Below are 22,507 nucleotides of genomic sequence, written 5' to 3'. Positions count from 1 at the left end.
TGAGGGAGAGAGGAAGGAAGGTAGGAAGGAAGGAGGGAGGGGGGGAAGGAAGGAAGGAAGGAAGGAAGGAAGGAAGAAAAGAAGGAAGGAAGGAAGAAAGAGAAAAAAAAGGGGGGAGGGAGGGAGGGAAGAAGTGAGGGAGAGAGGAAGGAAGGTAGGAAGGAAGGAGGGAGGGAGGGAGGGAGGGAGGGAGGAAAGGAAGGAAGGAAGCAAGAAAGAAAGAAGAAAAGAAAGAAAGAAAGAAAGAAAGAAAGAAAGAAAGAAAGAAAGTAGATAAGTAAGTAAGTAAGTGGAGGGGAAATGTCCAGATCAGAAGCCGATGCTGCCCCGAGCCAGGCAATATCCCAGTTTATTTTGGTTTCCGAAAAAGGCCATCATCCCGGTGTAGGTCTGAATGAAGATGGGCTCGCTCACCAAAACCACCCCGGGAATCCGGCCTGGCGCAGGATGCATTTCTTGGGCCTCCTGCACGGCTTGAACCAGCTGAGCTTGGAAGGCAGAAACCTGCAAATAAGCAAGAGAAGCCATCAACCAATCTATTTTTTTCTCCTTCTTCTTTGCAATATTTCCCAGGCAGGATTAATTACCCTTTTTTTAAATCGTGTTTTTTTATTGGAGTCAAAAATGCAAATATAAAAACTAACGCCAACTAAAAAAAAATATATCAAAAAGAAACAAAGCAGAAAGGAAACGAGAGAGAGAGAGAGAGAAATATAAAGGAAATAAGTAATGGTTGTTTTAGATAATTAGATAAGGTTAACAACCATTTTTTAAAAAAAAATGGGTGGTGTTTTCTTTTTGGGGTTTAAAAATGGAAAGCTAAAGTACAGACCAAAAAAATTGTGAGAGAAAAAAGAGGAGAATATAAGCAAGGAAGGCAATTACCATTTTAGGTAATTAAGTAAGATGAATTATCCTTTTTAAGCATGATTTCTCTTGGAGTTTAAAAATGGAAAAAAACCCTCAACGATATATCAAAAAGAAAAAAACGCAGAACAAAAAAGAAAGGAAAATATAAGGAAAGGTAATTATCATTTTGGATGATTAGATAAGATTAATTGTCATTGTTTTAATCATTGTTGTGGAAGATTAAAAACGCAAAAATAAAAATAATACCAGCTTTAAAAATATTAAAAAGACACTATATATTGAGAGGGGGGAAAAGGGGAAGGGAAACATATAAAGAAAATGGATGATTATCATTTTACACCAGGGGTCTCCAACCTTGGCAACTTTAAGACTTGTGGACTTCAACTCCCAGAATCCCTCAGCCAGCTTTGCTGGCTGAGGGATTCTGGGAGTTGAAGTCCACAAGTCTTAAAGTTGCCAAGGTTGGAGACCCCTGTTTTAGACAATTAGGTATTTTTTAAAAAAAAAAATCCCATTGTAGTACAGAATACAGAATAACAGAGTTGGAAGGGACCTTGGAGGTCTTCTAGTCCAACCCTCTGCTTGGGTAGACCTCAACTTGCGTCCATTTGTTCAGTGACCATTCAAAGTTAGAACGGCCCTGGACTTATAACCAGCCCTCATACTTACGTTGCAGCATTCCCGTGATCATGTGATCAAAACTCAGATGCTTAGCAATTGACTCATTTTTATGACGGTTGCAACGTCCTGGGGTCGTGTGATCCCATTTTGCGACCTTCCAACAAGCAAAGTCAATGAGGAAGCCAGATTGATTCAGAGTTCAGGAGCGGAAAACTAGGAACCGGATGATCTTCTGTCATGGATGATTTCATTACATTCCTGCCTGGAGCAGCGGGTTGAACTAAATGACCTCTGAAGGTCCCTTCCAGCTTACCCATTATGTGATTCTGGAAGGCATCTGCTTGGGAAATTCCTGCATGCATTTCCCTGGAGAACTAGAGGTGGTCCTCCACTTATGACCACAATTCGGCCCAAAATTTCTGTTGCTAAATGGGACAGTTGTTAAGTGAGTTTTGCCCCATTTTATGACTTTTTGTGCCACATGTTAAGTGAATCACTGCAATTGTTAAGTTAGTAACACAGTTGTTAAGTGAATCCTATAGCTTTCCCTATTGATTTTGCTCATCAGAAGGCTGCAAATGGGGATCACATGACCCGGGGCACTGTGAACCGTCGTAAGTATGAGTCAGTGAGAACAATTAATATCTTGCCTTCAGAAGTTGTACGTGTTCCATCACTGGAGGTTTTTAAGAAGAGATTGGACAACCATTTTGTCCGAAATGGTGTAGGGTTTCCTGCTTGAGCAGGGGGGTTGGCCTAGAGGACCTCTAAGGTCCCTTCCAACTCTGTCATTCTGTTATTAGTTGCCAAGTGTCTGAATTTTGATCACAGGACCACACGGGTGTTACAATGACCGTAAGTGTGAAAAAAAGTGCCATTGCAAACTTGGAACGGTCACTAAATGAATGGTCATAAGTTGAGGACTACTTCTGTTGGGGGAGGAACGGAGCAGGAGACCTTATGGCTTACGGGAACATCTCTGACAAACAACCCTGGAAACCGGATCCCTCCGTACGAGAGGGATCTAATGGTGTCCTTCAGCCACCTCTCCATCATAACACAGCTGGGACCCTCCCAGATTTAGGTTGGGGGGGGGTTAGGGGGCAGAGGGGTGTTGTTGCCAAACATTTGTGAACGCGCCTCTTGCATGCAAAGGATATTTTTCATGCCCAGGATTAAAAGCAGCTTGTGGAGAGAGAGAGAGAGAAAGAGAGATCGAATGCATTAAAACATCCTCCCCATGCCAGGAACGCAAAGGGATTGTGTTACACCCCACAACGACGACGACGAGGGATGGAGGTCTGGAAAACATCCCAGATCTCGAGGATAAACCGAGACAGACACAGATGGGATGGAGGAGGTGGGTGGGGGGGGGAGGAAGAGACTGGGGTCTCTCTGGATGGAAACGGAGCAAAAGCACTTGACAGACGACCTACGCCGACCCCTGCCTTGCTCGCTCATCTTGCACCAGCGTGCAGATGTTTTCGTTTCAACTGGATTTTAAAAATTTAAGACCCCCATTCTAAATGTTTCCCCTGGCACTTTTACGGAAGGATTGTCGGCGAGATAAGCAGCATATAAGTTGGTTTATTTATTTATTTATTTCAATTTTTATACCGCCCTTCTCCCGAAGGACTCAGGGCGGTGTACAGCCTAGTAAAAATACAATGTATAAACATTAAAAAGAAGTTAAAAAGAAATATTATAACGTGGCCAAAAGTTGGTTTGTTTATTACACTTACACTTATTTCAGAGCTAGTATTCCGACGGTTCGGACCGATTCAGGACCGATTCAGGAGAATCGCAGCTTCTTTTCCAAAAACACCACACTACTAACTAGAGCATACAAAACATTTGCTAGACCAATCCTTGAATACAGCTCATCCGTCTGGAACCCTCACCACATCTCTGACATTAATACAATCGAACGAGTCCAGAAATATTTCACTAGAAGAGTTCTTCACTCCTCCAAAAACAACAAAATACCTTATCCCACCAGACTTGAAATCCTGGGATTAGAAAACCTATAACTCCGTCGACTTCGACATGACCTGTGTTTAACACACAAAATTCATCTATTGCAATGTCCTTCCTGTGAAAGACTACTTCAGCTATGACAATTGTTTGTGTATACTGTTGTGACAAAAAGAAATAATAATAATAATAATAAAAAAGAACTGGTAGCAGCGATTGCGGGTATGTATGCCCTGGTGTTATGCTGTCCTATTTAGACATATTTTCAAGGCCACACATATGCATGAAAGGCTGGGCACATGTGCAGAAGGCGTGCGTGTGAAGCGAGGGTGCGCATGTGGGGCGAACTGGTGGTGAGAATATATGACACCCACCGCTGACTTATATGTGTTTATTTATTGAATATATGAAATTCAATAAATAATAATAATATGTGCTTATCTTGCCGACAATCCTTCCATAAAAGTGCCATGGGAAACGTTAGAACGGAGGTCTTAAATTTTAAAATCCAGGTAACATGAAAACGGCGGCCCTCTTGCGCAGCCTTCCACACAACATGCTAAGCTTACTTAGCCTTGCTGGTGTTCCTCGACTTACAACCGTCATTTGAAGTTACAACGGCAGCGGAAAGAGCGACTTACGACCGTCTTTTCACGCTTACGACCGCTGCAGCATCCCCAGGGTCACGTGATCAAAATTCAGATGCTTGGCAAAACTGACTTGGATTTATGACGGCTGCCGCGTCACGGGATCAGGCGGTTCTTCTTTTGGCGACCTTCTGACAAGCAAAGCCAACAGGGAATCCAGATTCGCTTAACGGCCGTGTCATCCACTGAACAACTGCAGGGATTCGCTTAACAGCCGTGGCCAAGAAGATTGTAAAACGGGGCAAAGCTTGCTTCCTAGCTGTCTCGCTTAGCAGCGGAAATTTAAGGCTGAGTTGTGGCCATAAGTCGAGGACTGCCAGTAAAGCTGGTCGTTGTGGGAACTTCATCGCCAGAAGCTTTCAAGAAGAGACTGGACCGCCATCTGTCACAAATGGGGAAGGGTCTTCTACTTGGGTGGAGGGTTGGACTAGATGACCTCCAGGGTCCCTTCCAACTCCGGTATTTTATATTCAATGGAACAGAAGTTGCCTTCAGAAGTTGTGGGAGCTTCATCCCTGGAACCTTTCAAGAAGAGACCGGGCTGCCCTCTGTCAGAAATGGTGTAAGGTCTCCTGCTTGGGTGGGGGGTTGGACTAGATGACCTACAAGGTCCCTTCCGACTCCATTATTCTGTTCTGTTCTGTGAAAGCTTTCGGCTGCTACTTTCTATGTTTTTTCTCTGTTTTTGGCAGATTCTCTCCAGCTTTTTTTCCCCCCCTCTGCTCAGCTCAATTTTCTCTTTTATTTATTTTCTCATTTATTTATTTATTCGGCTTTTAAACTATCGGGATCCCATTTATTCGCCGCGGTTTCCCGAAATAAAACTTCCGCAGCACAACACTACAGCTCAGATGGCAAAACCATTAAAAAACAACAACAACCAGGATCATTAAGTGAAAATTAAAACGCTTGGACTATAACAATCGGAGGCATTTTTTTTAAAAAAAATGTTCTTTCTTTTTTGGGCAGCTTTGAGTTGGAAGAATAAGTGGGTAAAATTGCTGCTTTTTCCAAAGGCCTTCGGGCTCCAAAAAACATAGCATCCTAGGCCTGGAAGGGACCTCAGAGGTCCTCTAGTCCAACCCCTTGCCCAAGGCAGAACACCCTCCCCCACACCAGCAACTGCTGCGATCCACTTAACAACTTTGGCAAGGTCGTAAAAATGGTCAAAACTCACTTAACAACCATCTTGCTTAGTGACAGAAATTTTGCGAGTTGCGAGAGGAAAATGGCTGGCCAGGGAAAATTAACTGAGCGGGATAACAGGAAAGGAAAAGCTAAAATTAAAACAAACAAGAAAAATCAATTGTTTAAGAAGCCCGGTACTCAAAACAGGCAACTTAGTATGTTTAATTACATGTTTAATTAACCTTACACCACTGACTTGAAGGCCTGCCTACCAGAAAGACGGGAAAGGAAAAAGAACAAAAACACATCAAGGAAACCCTCAGAACCTGTGGCTCTCCCAAGTGGGCCTTCATCAAATCTCAAAAAAGACCCTACAGGATCTCCTCTGTAACAGACAATGACGAGAAACTATAAACGAAGCAACGTTGTCATTCCGTACGTTGCAGGCATATTGGAAAAGCTCAGGAGAATCTTCAGCCAACACAACATACGTGCACGCTTCAAACCGCGTGGGCCGCGGTGTGGCTCAGGCTGTAAGAAGCCTGTTATTAACACACAGCTGCCTGCAATTACTGCAGGCTCGAGTCCCACCAGGCCCAAGGTTGACTCAGCCTTCCATCCTTTATAAGGTAGGCAAAATGAGGACCCAGATTGTTGGGGGGGCAATAAGTTGACTTTGTATAGAAATATACAAATAGGATGAAGACTATTGCCTTACACAATGTAAGCCGCCCTGAGTCTTCGGAGAAGGGCGGGATATAAATAGAATAGAATTTCTATTCTATTCTAAATGTAAATAAAAAAAAAACAAAACCCGAGAATACACAAAGGCAGAAGCTTATCCACCCCAAGGATAAAACACTCAGACACAAAGCGAGCAATGAGCCATGTGCAAATCTGTCCATTGGGGAAACAACAAAACTGCCACTTCACAAACGCATGGCACGACATAGCAGAACAGTCCCATTCAGCAATCCAGCGGCATTTAAAAAGACAAAGGCCACTCTTCTGAAGACATTCTGGACAGAGAGGACCGCTGGTTTGAAAGAGGGGTTAAAGAGGCCATTTATGTCCAAATTGAACAGCCCTCTCTCGACAGAGGGGGAGGGATATGACATCATATGACCTTTTACCAAGTCCGCTTGGTTCGCCAGTTGCGTCCCTTCCTTGACCGGGATGCCTTATGCACGGTCACTCACGCTCTGGTCACGTCTCGGTTGGATTACTGCAATGCTCTCTACATGGGGCTGCCCTTGACGTGCACCCGGAGGCTGCAGTTAGTCCAGAATGCGGCTGCGCGAGTAGTAACGGGAGCCGCTCGTGGCTCCCATGTAACATCGCTGCTCCGCAGTCTGCACTGGCTTCCTGTGGTCTTTCGGGTGTGCTTCAAGATTTTGGTTACCACCTTTAAAGCGCTCCATGGCTTAGGACCCGGGTACTTACGAGACCGCCTACTGTTACCTTATGCCTCCCACCGACCCGTACGCTCTCACAGAGAGGGTCTCCTCAGGGTGCCGTCCGCCAAACAGTGTCGGCTGGCGGCCCCCAGGAGCAGGGCCTTCTCTGTTGGAGCTCCGACGCTCTGGAACGAACTTTCCCCAGGCTTACGCCAAGTACCTGATCTTCGGACCTTTCGCCGTGAGCTAAAAACACATTTATTTATTCAAGCGGGACTGGCATAATAGTTTTACTATTTTAAACTGGGTTTTTATTGTTTTAGGGTTTTAAATTTTTTAAATTTTAATGTCGGCCTTTTTTTGTAATTTGCTTTGTTTTAAATTCTGGTTTTAATTGTATATATATTGAGTTTTATCCTTGGCTGTACACCGCCCTGAGTCCTTCGGGAGAAGGGCGGTATAAAAATCTAATAAATAAATAAATAAATAAATAAATAAAAAATCATCTATCTCCTGCCTACAACACCATCCTTTCAGCAGTTCCAGGAAGGCTCCACACCCATTTGCCCCACTCAGGTGACCCTGAGGACACAGACAAACCGCCAAGTGGCCTCAAGGACTCTCTAAAAAGGATGCAAATGACCAGCTGTCTGCAAGGAGTATAAATCCTTCCTTTCCCCACCATCTGGTCAGAGCTAAAGAAGCTCCTTGGATGGGAAGCAAAACGTCTTCAAAGGAAAACCAGAAAGCTCAGTTGCACCTTTGGGACAGGAAAAGCGAAGCTAAAACTGAAAAACGAGAAAAAAATCAATTGTTCCAAGAATCCATTAAAAAGAAGTGCCCAATAGTCAAAGCAAACAACTGATCATGTTTAATTAGCCGAAGAATATTATTTGACGCACCTTGCATAAACTATCTCCTAATTTTAATGCACCTGGGATGTATGATTTAGCACGTAGCAGGAAATCGATAGGAGGAGGTCGGGAACAGGGGTGAAATGCTCCTGGTTCAATGCCCCGTAGTGGGAACTTTTTAAAAAACCTTTTAAGCACTTTTTACTACCGCTTTAAAAAGTAAAAAAAGTTCCAAAGATCACGCGTCGCTCACTTGATCATCGGAACTTTTTTTTTTTTACTTTTTAGGCATTACCAGATCTCCAGAACCAGTAGTAAAAATGCTTTTAAAAAGTAAAAAAAAAAAAAAAGGCTCTGACGATCACAGCTGATGGCCAACTTTTTTTTTTTTACTTTTAAAAGCATTTTTTCTACAACCTCTTCGGCCGAAGAAAAAACACTTTTAAAAGGCTCCTCTGGCGATCCCAGCTGAGTTGCCTGATCGTCAGAGGCTTTTCTTTTCTTTTAAAAGCATTTTTTTTTGCCTTTAAAAGAAAAAAAAATCCTCTGATGACCCCAGCAACTCAGCTGGGATCGCCAGAGGAAGCTTTTAAAAGCGTGTTTTTTTCACAGCCTCTTCAGCCGAAAAGGTTGTAGAAAACATGCTTTTAAAGGGTTCTGGCGATCTCAGCTGAGATCTGAGAACGTTTTAAAAGTATTTTTTTTTATAGCCTCTTCGGCCGAAGAGATTGTAAAAAAAAAAAAAAATGCTTTTAAAGGGTTCTGATGATTCCAGCTGAGCCACGTGATCATCAGAGACTTTTAAAATTAAAAAAGCATTAAAAATGCTTTTAAAAGTTTGAAAAAAAACCTCTGATGATCGTGTGGCTCAGCTGGGCATGCGCAGGGGTGGGAGGGCAGGGATTTTTGCTACCGGTTCTCCAAACCACCCACCGAGCATTTCACCCCTGGATCACACACACACACACACCTCTACTCACGCGATGCCTCCTTTTGATGTGCACTGCGCACACATGCGCACCTCACAGTTGGTGCGTGGTGTGCACTGCGCATCCACGTGCACAGCATGTGTCTGGCACACAGTGCGCGTTTGGCCCTCAGCGTGCATGCGCAGCCAGCAAACTGGTAGTAAACCAGTTCAGATTTCACCACTGGTCGGGAAGCGTGTAAGCTGATAGTAGCTCAGCTAATGGGGAACACGGAGAGATTTGGCAGCTGGGACAGGGTTGTATAAAGAAGGGAATATTTGGGCTCAGAACCTTGGAGAGAAACCAAACTTTGATAAGCTTCTCTCACGGTTTGTCGCAATAAACGTCTTGGCTGGTTATCGGTCAGGAGAGCTTCCCTCGGTCCACGAAGGAAAGTAGCCAGGGGCACATAAAAGAAGCCTGAAAGAAGTGTGTGTGTGGTTGTGTGTGTGTGTGTGTGAGAGAGAGAGAGAGAGAGAGAGAAAGAGCACACTTGCTTTGGGATACAAACAACATATCTTCCCATCTGCAATTTGGCTTAAGAGGGAATTAGTAAACGGATCCCATCCATATTAGAACTGAAAAACAGCAAGCAAGAAGTAGCCGGTTGATCTCAAAGTCCTTCAGCCGGAGCGAAGCCGTGGGACTTTTCTTTCTATGTCTCTTTGAGGGGGGGATCAAGTGAGAGGGGGAAGGAAGAGATTTTTTTGGGGGGGGGGGAGGATAGAATTCTTGCACAAGGAACTTGCAAAAAAAAAAGATGTGGCTATAGGTGCAAAGCTCCAGGAACAGGGACTTGGGCATAGCCAACGTCTAGCGCGGGGTGTGTTCAACCTTGACTGCTTTAATCAGAATAGAGCTGGGAGGGACTTTGGAGGCCTTCTAGTCCAGCCCCCTGCTGAAGCAGGAGACCCTATATCTGTGATGGTGAACCTATGGCACGCCTGCCCGAGGTGGCATGCAGAGCCATCTTTCCAGGCATGTGAGCTAGTGCCCAACTCACCTGCAGCTGTGTATGCGCGCGTGCCCCAGCTGGTTTTCGGGCCTCCAACGCACATGTGTGCAATTCAGGGGACCCAGCTGGTCTTCGGAGCTCTCCTGTGCATGTGTGTGCATTTGCACTTGTGTGCAAGGGTACTTGCATGCAGCGTGTGTATGCATAGATCACGTTTGCACATGTGCGTTGCACATGCGAAGACCCCACGCATGCACAGATGGTGTGATTGTGCGTGCAGCACATGGGGGTGCGCGAAAGCTGTGTGCATGTACAGATGGTGAGGTTCTGCACATAGCACACGGGGGAGGAACTGCGCATTAGTGCAAATAGCACGTGTGTGTGCAAAGTGTGTACCTGTTTGGCACTCGGTGAGTAAAAGGTTCGCCACCACTGCCCTATATCCTTCCAGACAAGTGGCTGTCTAGTCTCTTCCTAAAATGGAAGATGGAAGAATTCCCCCAATCCTTGTCTTTAAAATGTTCTGCGCACCATAAATGCAGAGATTCGAAAGCTGAAAAGTCGTTGGTTGCGTTTCTGCAAAACTTTTGTTTCTCTTCTCACAACTCTCTTAACTAGGTCAAGTCAAGGCTAAATTAGGATACTGTTACCTAACCTAGATTAGTTTCTACTGCCTGATCCCAATTTGACGGGTTAATTGTGGTTCAATGACGGGGTGAACTCAGGACAAATGTCTTTAAGGGTATAGATTAAGCAGGATGTATGAACACATCCATACTAACTAACCATGTTTGTATAGTTTATGGTTAAGTGGTTCCACATCAATCTTAACCAGGTTAAGTAGAGACCCAGCAGATGTATCAAACCCATTTGTCTGAAATGATAGGTAGAGGGTATCCTGCCTAAGCAGGGGGTTGGACTAGAAGACCTCCAAGGTCCCTTCCAACTCTGTTTATTCTATTCTATTCTATTCTATTCTATTCTAGTCTAGTCTAGTCTAGTCTAGTCTAGTCTAGTCTAGTCTACCCTACCCTACCCTACCCTACCGCATCTCACCCCACCGCACCCCACCCCACCGCACCCCACCCCACCATACCCCACCCCACCCTACCCTACCCTACCCCACCCTACCCCACCCTACCCTACCCCACCCCACCGCACCCCACCCCACCGCACCCCACCCCACTGCACCCCACCCTACCCCACCCTACTGTACCCCACCCTACTGTACCCCACCCCACCCCACTGTACCCCACCCCACCCTACCCCACCCTACCCCACCCCACCCTACCCCACCCTACCCTACCCTACCCCACCCTACCCCACCCCACCCTACCCCACCCCACCCTACCCCACCCCACCCCACCGCATCTCACCCAACTGTACCCCACCCCACCCTACCCTACCCCACCCTACCCTACCCTACCCTTGCAATAGACTAAGCTTGGTATATATTAACCATGGTTGGTTTTACATGGTTTAGGGGACATGGAAGCTCAACTCTATAATCTTCCATCTATTTTGCAAACTAAGGAAAATGGGTGAAATCCAGGGGTGAAATCCAGCAGGTTCTGGAGAACTGGTAGTGGAAATTTTAAGTAGTTTGGAGAACCGGCAAACACCCCCTCTGACTGGCCCCAGAGAGGGGTGGGAATGCCGATTTTGCAATATCCTTCCCCTGGAGTGGGGTGGGAATGGAGATTTTGCAGTATCCTTCCCCTGCCCTGCCACGCCCACCAAGCCACGCCACACCCATCAAGCCACGCCCAGAGAATCGGTAGTAAAAAACCAAAAATTGGATTTTATCACTGGGTTAATCTGTGATCAGTTTCGGCATCTGATTCTTGTGTGAATTTAGCCACTCTGGGAAAAATTTTTAACAGATTAACAGAGTTGGAAGGGACCTAATAGGTCATCAAGTCCAATCCTCTGCTTAAGCAGGAGACCCTATACCATTTTATACCTATACCCTATACCAGGGGTCTCCAACCTTGGCAACTTGAAGACTAGTAGACTTCAACTCCCAGAATTCCTCAGCCAGATGTATCTGTTTTTTTTTCTCTTACCCACCAAAGTGGAGAGATTGCAGAGGAAGGGATTATAAGAGAGTAAGCAAAACTGGCTGGGGAATTCTGGGAGTTGAAGTCCACAAGTCTTCAAGTTGCCAAGGTTGGAGACGCCTGCCCTATACTAATTCAGCATATGAAACTCCCCCTCCTCCTTGCAACTTCACCCCGCCCCCATTTTGTTGGGGTAATCTCTCGCTGACCCACCTGACAGATGGGGCTAAGCCTCGGGCAGCCATTTTTGACTGGGTGCTCCGTGAAGGTGGTGTAGGGCATATCGGTGGACCATGGGTTCCAGCGGGAGAGGAAGTTTGGTTCTTGCTGTTTGTCCCAGAAGATCCTCAAGCCTTCTCCATTCCTCCTAGAAAACAAAACATTTTAGATCAATTTTTCTCAATTTTGGCAACTTTGAAGATGTGTGGACTTCAACTCCCAGAATCCCTCAGCTAGCATGAGTGGACTTCAAGTCCCAGAGTTCCCTAGCCAGCATGGGTGGATTTCAACTCCCAGAATCCCTCAGTTACCACGTGTAGACTTCAATTCCCAGAGTTCTCAGCTAGCATGAGTGGTCTTCAACTCCCAGACACATAGGTAGACTCCAACTCCCAGAATCCCTCAGCCAGCTTGAGTGGACTTCAACTCCCACACACATAGGTGGACTCCAACTCCCAGAATCCCTCAGCCAGCATGAGTGGACTTCAACTCCCACACACATAGGTGGACTTCAGCTCCCAGAATCCCTCAGCCAGCATGAGTGGACTTCAACTCTCACACACATAGGTGGACTTCAACTCCCAGAATCCCTCAGCCAGCATGAGTGGACTTCAACTCTCACACACATAGGTGGACTCCAACTCCCAGAATCCCTCAGCCAGCATGAGTGGACTTCAACTCCCAGACACATAGGTGGACTCCAACTCCCAGGATCCCTCAGCCAGCATGAGTGGACTTCAACTCCCAGACACATAGGTGGACTCCAACTCCCAGAATCCCTCAGCCAGCATGAGTGGACTTCAACTCCCACACACATAGGTGGACTTCAGCTCCCAGAATCCCTCAGCCAGCATGGGTCGACTTCAACTCCCAGAATTTGTCAATCAGCACGTGTGAACTTTAACTCCCAGAATCCCTCAGCCACCATGTATGTATTTCAACTCCCAGAGCTCCTCAGCCACCATGCTATCTGGGGGAATTCTGGGAGTTGAAGTCCACCCATCTTCAAATTGTCATGGTTAAAAAAACACTGTTAGGGGGTATTTTTTAGGGGTGAAGAGTTGTTTCTGGCCTGCTCCAAAGAAGGGACTCCTTTAGATGGGCCAAGCATCCAAGTTCTCCAGAAGAACCCAAACCCTGGATATACCGAATACAGAATAACCGACTTGGAAGGGACCTTGGAGGTCTTCTAGTCCAGCCCCCTGCTCAAGCAGGAGACCCTATACCATTCTGGACGAATGGCTGTCCAACCTCCAGCTATGGAGCAGATGGTGATCCTTGTAGGGAAGGAATTCCTAGACGGAGGAAGGTTTTGAAGGACACCATACCCACTCATGGGCGTAAGCTATGGTAGGATTTGAAAATGGTTGGAGAACATGGGAAAGTTAAAAAATTTCCCAAGGGTGACACCTGAGCTCCTGGAAAAACCAATCCACCGATGACTCAAGATGAAAAGCAACACAGAACTCTTGTCTGGACGTTCCCCAGGATATATAAGCCCCCACCCCACCCCAGGCAGGAGAAGACAATTTGTTGCATAATGAAAGGTGAAGAACATTGTTCTCCACTGCCCCTCCCTACACAATGTAAGGAGGGCAAAGAAATCTCTTTCATTGCCCCAAGGCTATTTGAGCTGGCTGTACCAACCAACCACCTTGTGCATCCTTCTGGCTCTCAACCGCACCCACATCTTCTCTGACATCTCCTTCCCTTCAGGAACCCTGGGTCCAAGATCCTATAAGGCCTTGGGAAGGCTAGTAGACTCAATAGAATTCCTCAGCCAGATGTACTGTCTCTTACCCACCAAAGTAGAATCAGAGAAGGGATTATAAGTATAAGCAAACTGGCTAAGGGAGTTAACCACAATCAAGCCAATTGAGATGCCCTACTAATTCATGAAATCTCCTCCTTGCATCATCCATTTTGTTATTGCTGACCCACCTGAAGATGGGGCTAAGATTTTGAGGAATTATGAAGACATGGGTTCCAGCAGAAAGTTTGTTCTTCTGTTTTGTCCAGAAGATCTCAGTTTTCTCCATTCCTCCTAGAAAACAAAACATTTTAACATTTCTTAATTTAAGAAGCAAGATGTGGATTCAACTCCCAGAATCCCTCAGCCAGCATGAGTGGACTTCAACTCCCAGAATCCTCAGCCAGCATGAGTGGACTTCAACTCCCAGAATCCTCAGCCAGCATGAGTGGACTTCAACTCCCAGAATCCCTCAGCCAGCATGAGTGGACTTCAACTCCCAGACACATAGGTGGACTTCAGCTCCCAGAATCCCTCAGCCAGCATGAGTGGACTTCAACTTCCAGACACATAGGTGGATGTCAGAATCCTCAGCCAGCATGAGTGGACTTCAACTCCCACACACATAGGTGGACTTCAGCTCCCAGAATCCCTCAGCCAGCATGAGTGGACTTCAACTCCCACACACATAGGTGGACTTCAGCTCCCAGAATCCCTCAGCCAGCATGAGTGGACTTCAACTCCCACACACATAGGTGGACTTCAGCTCCCAGAATCCCTCAGCCAGCATGAGTGGACTTCAACTCCCACACACATAGGTGGACTTCAGCTCCCAGAATCCCTCAGCCAGCAAGAGTGGACTTCAACTCCCAGACACATAGGTAGACTTCAGCTCCCAGAATCCCTCAGCCAGCATGAGTGGACTTCAACTCTCACACAGATAGGTGGACTTCAACTCCCAGAATCCCTCAGCCAGCATGAGTGGACTTCAACTCTCACACAGATAGGTGGACTTCAACTCCCAGAATCCCTCAGCCAGCATGAGTGGACTTCAACTCCCAGACACATAGGTGGACTTCAGCTCCCAGAATCCCTCAGCCAGCATGAGTGGACTTCAACTTCCAGACACATAGGTGGACTCCAACTCCCAGAATCCCTTCCAACTCTGTTTATTCTATTCTATTCTATTCTATTCTATTCTAGTCTAGTCTAGTCTAGTCTAGTCTAGTCTAGTCTAGTCTAGTCCCTACCCTACCCTACCCCACTGCATCTCACCCCACCGCACCCCACCCCACCGCATCTCACCCCACCCTACCGTATCCTACACTACACTACCCTACACTACACTACACTACCCTACCCTACCGTACCCTACCCTACCGTACCCTACCCTACTGTACCCTACCCTACCCTACCCTACTGTACCCTACCCTACTGTACCCTATCCTACCCTACTGTACCCTACCCTACCCTACCTACCGTACCCTACCCAACCCTACCCTACCATACCCTACCCTACCTTACCCTACCGTATCCTACCCTACACTACCCTACCCTACCGTACCCTACCCAACCATACCGTACCCTACTGTACCCTACCGTACCCTACCCTACCGTACCCTACCCTACCCTACCCTTGCAATAGACTAAGCTTGGTATATATTAACCATGGTTGGTTTTTACATGGCTTAGGGGGACATGGAAGCTCAACTCTATAATCTTCCATCTATTTTGCAAACTAAGGAAAATGGGTGAAATCCAGGGGTGAAATCCAGCAGGTTCTGGAGAACTGGTAGTGGAAATTTTAAGTAGTTTGGAGAACCGGCAAACACCCCCTCTGGCTGGCCCCAGAGAGGGGTGGGAATGCCGATTTTGCAATATCCTTCCCCTGGAGTGGGGTGGGAATGGAGATTTTGCAGTATCCTTCCCCTGCCCTGCCACGCCCACCAAGCCACGCCACACCCACCAAGCCACGCCCAGAGAATCGGTAGTAAAAAACCAAAAATTGGATTTTATCACTGGGTTAATCTGTGATCAGTTTCGGCATCTGATTCTTGTGTGAATTTAGCCACTCTGGGAAAATTTTTTAACAGATTAACAGAGTTGGAAGGGACCTAATAGGTCATCAAGTCCAATCCTCTGCTTAAGCAGGAGACCCTATACCATTTTATACCTATACCCTATACCAGGGGTCTCCAACCTTGGCAACTTGAAGACTAGTAGACTTCAACTCCCAGAATTCCTCAGCCAGATGTATCTGTTTTTTTTTCTCTTACCCACCAAAGTGGAGAGATTGCAGAGGAAGGGATTATAAGAGAGTAAGCAAAACTGGCTGGGGAATTCTGGGAGTTGAAGTCCACAAGTCTTCAAGTTGCCAAGGTTGGAGACCCCTGCCCTATACTAATTCAGCATATGAAACTCCCCCTCCTCCTTGCAACCTCACCCCCGTCCCCATTTTGTTGGGGTAATCTCTCGCTGACCCACCTGACAGATGGGGCTAAGCCTCGGGCAGCCATTTTTGACCGGGTGCTCCGTGAAGGTGGTGTAGGGCATATCGGTGGACCATGGGTTCCAGCGGGAGAGGAAGTTTGGTTCTTGCTGTTTGTCCCAGAAGATCCTCAGGCCTTCTCCATTCCTCCTAGAAAACAAAACATTTTGGGTCAATTTTTCTCAATTTTGGCAGCTTTGAAGATGTGTGGACTTCAACTCCCAGAATCCTTCAGCTAGCATGAGCGGACTTCAAGTCCCAGAGTTCCCTAGCCAGCATGGGTGGATTTCAACTCCCAGAATCCCTCAGTTACCATGGTTAGACTTCAATTCCCAGAGTTCTCAGCTATCATGAGTGGTCTTCAACTCCCAGACACATAGGTAGACTCCAACTCCCAGAATCCCTCAGCCAGCATGAGTGGACTTCAACTCCCACACACATAGGTGGACTTCAGCTCCCAGAATCCCTCAGCCAGCATGAGTGGACTTCAACTCCCACACACATAGGTGGACTTCAGCTCCCAGAATCCCTCAGCCAGCATGAGTGGACTTCAACTCTCACACAGATAGGTGGACTTCAACTCCCAGAATCCCTCAGCCAGCATGAGTGGACTTCAACTCTCACACAGATAGGTGGACTTCAACTCCCAGAATCCCTCAGCCAGCATGAGTGGACTTCAACTCCCAGACACATAGGTGGACTTCAGCTCCCAGAATCCCTCAGCCAGCATGAGTGGACTTCAACTTCCAGACACATAGGTGGACTCCAACTCCCAGAATCCCTCAGCCAGCATGAGTGGACTTCAACTTCCAGACACATAGGTGGACTCCAACTCCCAGAATCCCTCAGCCAGCATGGGTCGACTTCAACTCCCAGAATTTGTCAATCAGCATGTGTGAACTTTAACTCCCAGAATCCCTCAGCCACCATGTATGGATTTCAACTCCCAGAGCTCCTCAGCCACCATGCTAACCTGGGGGAATTCTGGGAGTTGAAGTCCACCCATCTTCAAATTGTCATGGTTAAAAAAACACTGTTACGGGGAATTTTTTAGGGGTGAAGAGTTGTTTCTGGCCTGCTCCAAAGAAGGGACTCCTTTAGATGGGCCAAGCATCCAAGTTATCCAGAAGAACCCAAACCCTGGATATACTGAATACAGAATAACCGAGTTGGAAGGGACCCTGGAGGTCTTCTAGTCCAGCCCCCTTCTCAAGCAAGAGACCTTATACCATTCTGGACGAATGGCTGTCCAATGTCTTCTTTAAAACCTCCAGCGATGGAGCAGATGGTGATCCTTGTAGGGAAGGAATTCCTAGACGGGGGAAGGTTTTGAAGGACACCATACCCACTCATGGGCGTAAGCTATGGTAGGATTTGAAAATGGTTGGAGAACATGGGAAAGTTAAAAAATTTCCCAAGGGTGACACCTGAGCTCCTGGAAAAACCAATCCACCGATGACTCAAGATGAAAAGCAACACAGAACTCTTGTCTGGACGTTCCCCAGGATATATAAGCCCCCCACCCCCACCCCAGGGCAGGGAGAAGACAATTCTGTTGCATAATGAAAGGTGAAGAACATTAAGGTTCTCCCCCCCCCACTGCCCCTCCCCTACACAATGTAAGGAGGGGCAAAGAAATTCTCTTTCATTGCCCCAAGGCTATTTGAGCTGGCTGTACCAACCAACCACCTTGTGCATCCTTCTGGCTCTCAACCGCACCCACATCTTCTCTGACATCTCCCTTCCCTTCAGGAACCCTGGGTCCAAGATCCTATAAGGCCTTGGGAAGGCTACGCTTGGAATCCTGCACCCAGTTTTGGTCGCCACGATGTAAATAAGATGTTGAGACTCTGGAAAGAGTGCAGAGAAGAGCAACCAAGAGGATTTAGGGGACTGGAGGACAAAGAAGAAGAGTTCTCCATTCCTCTGAAAACAACAAAATAACCTTATCCCACCAGACTTGAAATCCTAGGCTTAGAAAACTTGGAACTCCGTCACCTTCGACAAGACCTAAGTTTAACTCACAGAATCATCTATTGTAATGTCCTTCCTGTCAAAGACTACTTCAGCTTTAATTGCAATAATACAAGAGCAACCAATAGATTTAAACTTAATGTTAACCGCTTTAATCTAGATTGCAGAAAATATGACTTCTGTAACAGAATCATCAGTGCTTGGAATACTTTACCTGACTCTGTGGTCTCTTCCCATAATCCCAAAAGCTTTAACCAAAAACTTTCTACTATTGACCTCACCCCATTCCTAAGAGGACCATAAGGGGCGTGCATAAGCGCACAAACGTGCCTACCGTTCCTGTCCTATTGTTTTTTTTCTTTTTCTCCTTCATATATATATATATATATATATATATATATATATATATATATATATATGCTTATTCCTCCTAATATTTACTCTTATATATGTTTATACACTATATAATCTTTTCTGTATGATACTTATATATATTGTTGTGACAAAATAAATAAATAAATAAATAAAATAAATAAATACTATTGACCTCACCCCATTCCTAAGAGGGTGTGCATAAGAGCACCAGCATGCCTACCGTTCCTGTCCTAATGTTCCCTTTGATTGTATCCAATTCATATGGTTATTTCATGCTTATACTTATATATACTGTTGTGTTTGACAAATAAATAAATAAATAAATATAGAAAGAACAGTTGCCGGAATTGGGGTGTGTTTAGTTTAATGAGAAAAAGGGCCAAGGGAGACATGATAGCCGTGCTTTTAATCTTTGAGGGGCTACCCCATAGAAGAGGAGGGGGTCAAGCTCTTCTCCAAAGCCCCTGAAGGCAGGACAAGAAGCAACAGATGGAAACTCATCAAAGAGAGAAGCAACCTGGAATTAAAGGAGAAATTTCCTGATCATGCCTCCAGAAGCTGTGGGTGCTGTGGAGGTTTTTAAGCAGAGATTGGATTCCCATTTGTTTGACATTTGTTTGACATGGGATAAGGTTTCCTGCTTGAGCAGGGGGTTGGACTAGAAGACCTCCAAGGTCCCTTCCAACTCTGTCCTTCCTTCCTTCCTTCCTTCCTTCCTTCCTTCCTTCCTTCCTTCCTTCCTTCCTCCGTCCCTCCCTCCCTTCCTCCCTCCATCATCCTTCCTCTCCTTATCCTTCTTTCCGTCCTTCCTCCATCCCTCCCTTTAAAAAAGTTTTTTAAAGAAGAGACAGCCACTTGTCTGAAATGATATAAGGCTTCCTGCCTGAGCAGGGGGGTTGGACTAGAAGATCTCCGAGGTCCCTTCCAACCATGTTATTCTGTTAAGATGCCTACTCCTTGGAGGCACCGCGGTTGCATTCAACAACGTCACATGATCCCAATCCTTGCTTCTCTTCTTCTCTAAGCATCTTTAGGAGTCAGGATCGGATTCCTGGAGACCCCATTGGGTGGCATCGCCCAGAAGAAGGTCCAAAAACAGACTTTAGCTGCTGCCGTTGGATCTTCTGGTGATCCGGAAGATCAAAATAGAATAGAATAGAATAGAATAGAATTTTATTGGCCAAGTGTGATTGGACACACAAGGAATTTGTCTTGGTGCAGATGCTCTCAATGTACATAAAAGAAAAGATACGTTCATCAAGGTACAACACTTACAACACAATTGATCAAATGAATCAGGGGATGGATTGAGACACCCTCCCCGCTTTTTCCAATGATTTGGAGAACATAGGTAGGTCCGTGGCAGGCAGGTTTTTAGGAACCAGAGCACATAAGGGGACATTGTCTTAATACAGATATTCCTCGACTTACAACCATTTGCTTAGTGACCATCTGAAGTTACAGCAGCACTGAAGAGAGTGGCTCACGGCCGCTTTTCACACTTTTACGGCCATTGCAGCCTCCTCAGAATCACGTGATCATCACCATTTGCAACCTTCCTTACCCGGCTTCCGACCAGCCAAGTCGACGAGGGAAGCCGGATTCGTTTAACGACCGTGCAACCATGGCGGACCAGGTTCATCCAATCGGGACCGATTCTCTTAAGAAGCGCTGCGCACGGTGCTTAAACCCTGGAAATTTCCCTTCGCGATCGCGGTCGTAAGTAAACATGGACATTCCCGCCGTGATTGCGGTCGTAAGGCGAGGATTACTGTGTGGCGGACAGATGTGGCAAACGAAGGCTGCCGTTGCGTGTTGGAATGTCTTCTTTGGAGACTTTAATCTTTCAGGAGAGACAGATTAGATGGGGCGTCCGTCCCTTCCCTCCTCACCAGAACTGTGATCAGGTTTCCCGTTTCAAACGCAGTTATTATTAAAAACTCCTCCCGAAGGAGGCCAAAATTCAGGCTGGGCCAACTCCCATTTCTTGCCAGCCCAATAAATCCTCTTTTTTTCTTTTTTTAATCTTTCTGTTCCTTCCTTTTTAAAGACATAATAATAAACACAGCTCTGCTCTCGGGCTCCTAACTCCCGGCCAGAGAAAGCAGAAAAGGAGGAGGAGACGAGAAACAAAAGGAAAAAAATAATAATAAACAGATTTAAGTCCTGGGGTGTGTTTTTTTCTCTTTTTCCTTTTTCTTTCCTTTTCCCATTCAAGAAGCACCTGGCTTTTGAGAGAGAAGGGAAAACAAAATAAGATGTGTTTGTTTTCTCCCCAGACGGAGCCAAGTCTCCAAGCTGCGCCCACCCCCTCAATTAAAAGTCCACTAAATTGCAAGCAACAAAAGAGGGAAATTGTAGGTTCCTGCCACACACACACACACCTTTCCGGACAGGAGCAAATTTTGGGGTGTCCGTGTGTCATTTGCAAATATTTGTGGATCCAGGCCCTTCCTTGGAGCGATTAAATAGAATTTTTTATTGGCCAAGCGTGATTGGACACACAAGAAATTTGTCTTGGTGCAGATGCTCTCAGCGTACATAAAAGAAAAGATACGTTCATCAAGGTTACAGATTAGATTACAGATTAATAGAGTTGGAAGGGACCTTGGAGGTCATCTAGTCCAACCCTCCCCCCCCCACAGCCCAAGCAGGAGACCTTACACCATTTCTGACCGATGGCAGTCCAGTCTCTTCTTGAAAGCTTCCAGTGATGAAACTCCCACAACTTCTGAAGGCAACTTCTGTTCCACTGAATATAGAATAACAGAGTTGGAAGGGACCTTGGAGGTCATCTAGTCCAATCCCCCCACCCAAGCAGGAGACCCTATACCATTTCTGACAGAGGGCGGTCCAATTTCTTCTTGAAAACCTCCAGTGATGAAGCTCCTGCAATTTCCGAAGGCAACTTCTGTTCCATCGGTTGATTGTTCTCACTGTCAGAAAATTCCTCCTTATTTCCAGGTTGAATCTCTCCTTGGTCAGTTTCCATCCATTGTTCCTTGTCTGTCTTTCAGGTGCCTTGGAGAATAGCTTGACCCCCTTCCTCCTCTCTGGGGCAGCCCTTCAAATATTGGAAGATGCTATCCTGTCTCCCCTGGTCCTTCTCTTCCCTAGCCAAGCCCAATTTGCTCCAGTATGATCCATGGCTGGGGATGAGAGGTGAAGGAACATCTTGAGAACATGTCAGAAGTTGCGAGAGCCAGTTTGGCTGCACTTCAGTACAATTGGGATGTTGAAGCCCTCAAAGGATTTGGAGAAGGGCGAGTGGACCAGCTTGTCGGTTCACTCCTTGAAAAGGAAAAAAAAAGAAGAAGAAAAAACAAACACCGCCAGTTGTTGTGGCCAAGATTAAACTTCTGAACGTGGTCAACCCAAGAAGAGAGCTAAGCCAAGAATGCTTGACTGTTAAGCCCCAGGGACCTCCGGGGTAGAAAATGCCTCCTGTGTTTTGTTTTGTTTTTTCCCTAGCGGTTACATTATTTTCAGAGAACAATGGATGTGGTTTTAGAAAGGAGAAGAAAGAATGATCCTGGCTGGGGAATTCTGGAAGTTGAAGTCCGCACATCTTTCTGCATCAAAAGACGACAGTGTTCCACTGTTCCTGCTCCTCCGCATTCTTTTCCTGGCCCTCTTCTTCTTCTTCTTCCTCCTCCTCCTCTTGTACCACCACAATTCCTTCTTCTCCTTCTCCTTCACCACCATTGCTACCTCCAGACCTACTTCTCCTTCTACACCGCTGGCACCATCATTTCTCCCACTCCTCTGTCATCACTCCTTTCCATTCCCCTCCTTCTCAACCATCACCACTTCTACTTCTACTCCACCATCATCCTTCTCTTTCTTCTCCTTCTTCTCAATCATCACCATTATCCCGTCTCCTCCTCCTTTTATTCTCTTTCTTCTTCTTCCACTCCTTCCCCTTACAATTCCTTTTCTCCTCCTTCTCCATCTCCTTTGCTTTCTGCTTCCACTTCCACTTCTCCTCCTTCTCCTCCTCCTCCTCCTCTTCTTCCTTCTCCTCCTCCTCCTCCTCCTCCTCCTCCTCCTCCCCTTCTTCTTCTTCTTCTTCTTCTTCTTCTTCTTCTTCTTCTTCTTCTTCTTCTTCTTCTTCTTCTTCTTTTGTCACAACATTATATACAAGCACATACAATGAAAGGAAACAATAGGACAGGAACGGTAGGCACTTTTGTGCTCTTATGCACGCCCCTTATAGTCCTCTTAGGA

At 46.2% G+C, this 22,507-nt stretch overlaps 1 protein-coding gene across 2 annotated transcripts in view; it reads right to left on the bottom strand.

The window, feature by feature from the left end:
- Positions 1-234: 234 nt before the first annotated feature.
- Positions 235-22,507, bottom strand: part of TPRG1 (tumor protein p63 regulated 1) — an 87,248-nt gene continuing 64,975 nt past the window's right edge. The window contains exons 8-9 of one of the 2 annotated variants that reach the window (XM_058188807.1): positions 15,928-16,081; positions 235-504 (exon numbers count right to left, since the gene is read on the bottom strand). In XM_058188807.1, the coding sequence (XP_058044790.1) occupies positions 310-504; positions 15,928-16,081 (349 nt within the window). In that variant the 3' untranslated portion in view covers positions 235-309. Of the gene's footprint in view, positions 505-11,687; positions 11,842-15,927; positions 16,082-22,507 lie in introns of both variants that reach the window. The other variant, XM_058188808.1, reaches the window with a different exon arrangement.

Source organism: Ahaetulla prasina, chromosome 6 (assembly GCF_028640845.1).
Source record: "Ahaetulla prasina isolate Xishuangbanna chromosome 6, ASM2864084v1, whole genome shotgun sequence".
Classification (NCBI taxonomy): Eukaryota; Metazoa; Chordata; class Lepidosauria; order Squamata; family Colubridae; genus Ahaetulla; species Ahaetulla prasina.
Note: the sequence above shows the minus strand (reverse complement) of the source record. Positions and strands in the feature narration are given on the sequence as shown.